This window comes from Hydractinia symbiolongicarpus, chromosome 14 (assembly GCF_029227915.1).
Source record: "Hydractinia symbiolongicarpus strain clone_291-10 chromosome 14, HSymV2.1, whole genome shotgun sequence".
Taxonomy (NCBI): domain Eukaryota; kingdom Metazoa; phylum Cnidaria; class Hydrozoa; order Anthoathecata; family Hydractiniidae; genus Hydractinia; species Hydractinia symbiolongicarpus.
In genome coordinates, this window is record NC_079888.1 from 11,898,752 (window position 1) to 11,902,465 (window position 3,714).

Sequence of the window (3,714 nt, forward strand, 5' to 3'; positions counted from 1 at the left end):
CTTGATGAAGGGCTCTGATGTGCACGACCCTGTGAACCACCTTGTAGTCCGGCAGGAAAGGTAGCTCATTGTGCTTGTCGTGAAGGCTCTTTGGATAATCGATGTCAACCTCCAAGATGTATCCATGCTTGTTGTCAGCGACGAGCTTCTCGATGCGCTTCTGTGTAAAGGCCTCAACGTTCGACAGCCACTTGAACCCGTGCGTGGGTAGGTCTTGACGCATAGCCCAGCCGTAGAGGTTGTTGGAATCTAGGTACTGCAAGTATAAAGACTCAACCTCCGGATCGTATTGGTCCCTCATATACTTGTTGTTAGCTTTAGCATATCTGTGCACGGCTTGAGTAATACCACCTCTGATACCCTTCTCGAACATCAGGACATTGTCGGAATCCGTAAGGAGCTCCAGCTTGATCCCCGTGTACTTCAATTATGCTTTCCAAGCGAGACCAGGTGCACTGTAGAAGTGGGCGGGATCGAGCTTGTAGTTCTCCTGACACACTCCTCGAAAGCCCTGGAAGATGTCGGTTAGTAGCAAGACGTCTGCGACGAGGTACATAATAGTGATAGTCACCCATGTTGACCTCAGCACCCTCTAGAGTGATGCACTTCCATACTTTTTGAGCATGCTTGTAGTTGTTGTCGCTAATCCCCTTCATGTTCAGTTTGCTATAGAAAGCCTCCTTGGGAGGTAGTTCCGTTTCCTTGAATCGCTGCCAGCTATCCATGTACTCATAGGGGTAGACGCTTTTTTGAAGCATCAGTCTGAAGACATCATCTTTGTCGATGAATTTGACCATGGATGGTACGTTTGTCTTTACCTGCTCCTTGCCTAGCTGCTTTGTAGTACCTGTGTCGCAATTTTTACACCAAAAGCTTGCCACATACTTGGCGTCGATCCTCTGAAATTCCAGACATGTATCTGCGCACTGCTGACATTTCATACCTGCTGTGTTTTTACCGATGAGGTTGCTTGCCAATTTGTCCAGGCTTGATGTCATGAAGCGACAGCTGTCGATGAATCTGATCTCTATGGTCTTGTACGTATCACCATCATCGTGCCCCGTGTCTGCAATGGGCACCCTGATTTTAACGTTGAAGGAGATGTATTTTTCGGTGTTTTCAGCGATGCAACCAATATCCTGAGTGTCATACTTCTCCCCCAGTTCTCGGATGAACAAGTGTGCGTCGTACCCTGAAAGATTGTGGAAGATCACGGGTACGTGGCTAGGTATCTTGTATCTGAGATTGCAAGTCGCGTGCGCTGCATCTCTATACAGCCCCGTGTAGTGACAGTGGTCTCAAACTTTACGGCTATATTCGTCGTTGTCAAATGGTTTCATGCAGATGTGACAATTCGTGGCGGAGTCGTGCTCCCTCTTTAGTACCTCCGTTAGTGGTAGCATGTCCTGTTGATTGTAAGTGTCGTAGAGTCGCTTTATCTCATCCTCTAGGTTGTCGACGAACTTCTTCACGCAGTCATCACCCCTGTAGACTGTCAGTGGGTCCGGCACGGACCCGTAGGCGAAGGTACTATATGTGCACCAGCCACATGGCACGTGCTTGTTCAGCTTTGTCGTCTTGGTCTCCCTCTTATCTTCCGTCATGGGAACGAGCAGGGATTCGAAATCCGCATAGATGGCGAAGGGTACCTTGAACTGCTGCTGACCATCCTTGTAGTAGAGCCACTTTTCCTTTTCGCTTGGCAACGTGATCTTGACCACTTCGTTATCCCTGCAGTAGGTATAGTGCTTGTCTTTCGATTCAATTGTTGGAAAGGCTTGCAGACAGTTCATACAGAAGTGCATCTTTGCATGATTCTTTGATGTCTCGCTACCCAGGAGCCGTGAGGGATTTTTGATGGCTATATAATGACTCTTTTTATCGTCCGTGAGGAGTAGCAGATTAACCTGTTTCTCGCGTCCGTTGTGTGTAGATTGACGCAGGATATTGAAAGTCTTCCCCGTCAGGTACAAGACGTTCACCGCGATGTCAGGGTTGTTCTTCTCAAATTTGGAAATGTCCTTGATGCTTGTTGGAAACTCGATGGCCTGCCAGCTGTACTGTTCCATGTAGGGCTCTAGCTTGCTTATTCTTTGAGGGTTCGTCCCTATCTCCTCGTGATGCAGAGCAGACATGATGCTCCACTTGAAGCACTCCTCGTCTTCATTCATAGGATTAATGATGGCCTTTTTGGTGAGTATCCACTTAGGTGCTTTGATATATGATGAACCCCTTGTTAGCCGTAGCTTATGGAAGTCCACGTCGATATGCATAATTCGACTGATTGTAAAGCCACTCTTGGGCAGCGCGGGATTCTCTACATGCGTCCTGACCTGGGAAAACATCGTATCCAGCACCTCATCCACGACGGTACCCTGGAAGACCGATGTCATGTTGCTGTGGAAGACCTTATCAACTTCGATAAACTCGCTTGTGCCCTCCACTGCCTTCTTCCATAAAATCCAGAGGGAACACTGCACCTTAGCAGACCCCATTTCTTTAACCTGCTTCTCAACTAAGGTTTTCACATGTGATCATGTGTGCACCATCTTCAAGTACCCATCGACATCCGTACCATCTATGCCAGGGTTGCGAAAACTTCTGAAGGTCCTATGGTGAGCATGCTTATGTTCCTTGGGAGTGAAGTCTTGGTTTGGTTGCTGCTCATCTTCAGCATTCCCTTGCCTTCTTCTTCAACTTCACCCATCAGGGTCTTCCTTGCGCCATGATAAAGGGCAAGGATGCGATTTTTTACCGATGCATATATACTTTGCACCGGCTTTCTAGTGCCCTCTGGTACATAGTTCACAAGCACTGGCTTGTGAACTATGTACCAGACCACTCTCGCAGCTTACTCTTTACCACTGGACGTGTCCTCGCCATCTCTTGACGTTCAAATACATTCACAGCTTCGGGTGTGGGGGGCCGAGGCTCGATCTTACTCTTAATTGGACGGGTTTTTGCCATCTCTTGACGTTCAAATATATCCAAGGCATCTGGTGTAAATGCTTGTGACCTTGGTTCTGGAACAGGAACAGGTCGTGGAGGGACCTACAGCAAAGCAACAAGGTCGGCTTTGCGCAGCTTGGAATAGCCCGTAAGTCCACGGGTTTTCGCGATAGTGTGTAACTGTTTCACAGTGTACTCATTCATTTATTATATGGATTTTTTTATTTCAATCAATAAAATTTCTAGCACGGTCGTAGTTTTAGTATGGGACTTTTCCCCTACTCAATTGCGCATGCTCGAAATTTTGTTGATGTCAGCATTATTCCTGTTAGTCGCTATTGCGCATGAGTAGGATTTATCGGTATTTACGAAATTGTCGGATTATGGGATTCGGGATTTCGGATTTCGGGGATTTCGGGAATTTCCCTTGTCGTCCGTCGACTGTGCTAGAACGAACATTTTTCTATCTCTGCATTTCGTGTGTCTCGGTACTGCTGTTACCAATTTGCGTGACAGACAGACGCATACGGGTATTATAATATAGATTTGACAAGTAGGAAATAGTTTTTGGCATGCCGAGTTACGCAATGAAGCCAATCAGTGAGACAAAAAGCCCTGGGATCATATAGACTCACGTGAAGATCTGATAGGGAAGCGAGTTATCGCTTGGTTGGTAGAGTTCACCCTCCTAACCGAGTTACCCGGCTCAATATAAACAGTAGACCCTAAGGCTCATTCACCATTTCCATTTCGGATAATTTGTTC

General features: G+C 47.0%; 1 protein-coding gene across 1 annotated transcript; it reads right to left on the reverse strand.

The window, feature by feature from the left end:
- Positions 1-317: 317 nt before the first annotated feature.
- LOC130625168 (uncharacterized) lies at positions 318-2,495 on the reverse strand. Its single transcript, XM_057440235.1, has 2 exons — positions 1,310-2,495; positions 318-1,192 (listed from the first exon to the last, which is right to left on the reverse strand). The coding sequence occupies exons 1-2, from the start codon at positions 2,493-2,495 to the stop codon at positions 318-320; spliced, it is 2,061 nt and encodes a 686-aa protein (XP_057296218.1).
- Between the last annotated feature and the right edge of the window lie 1,219 nt (positions 2,496-3,714).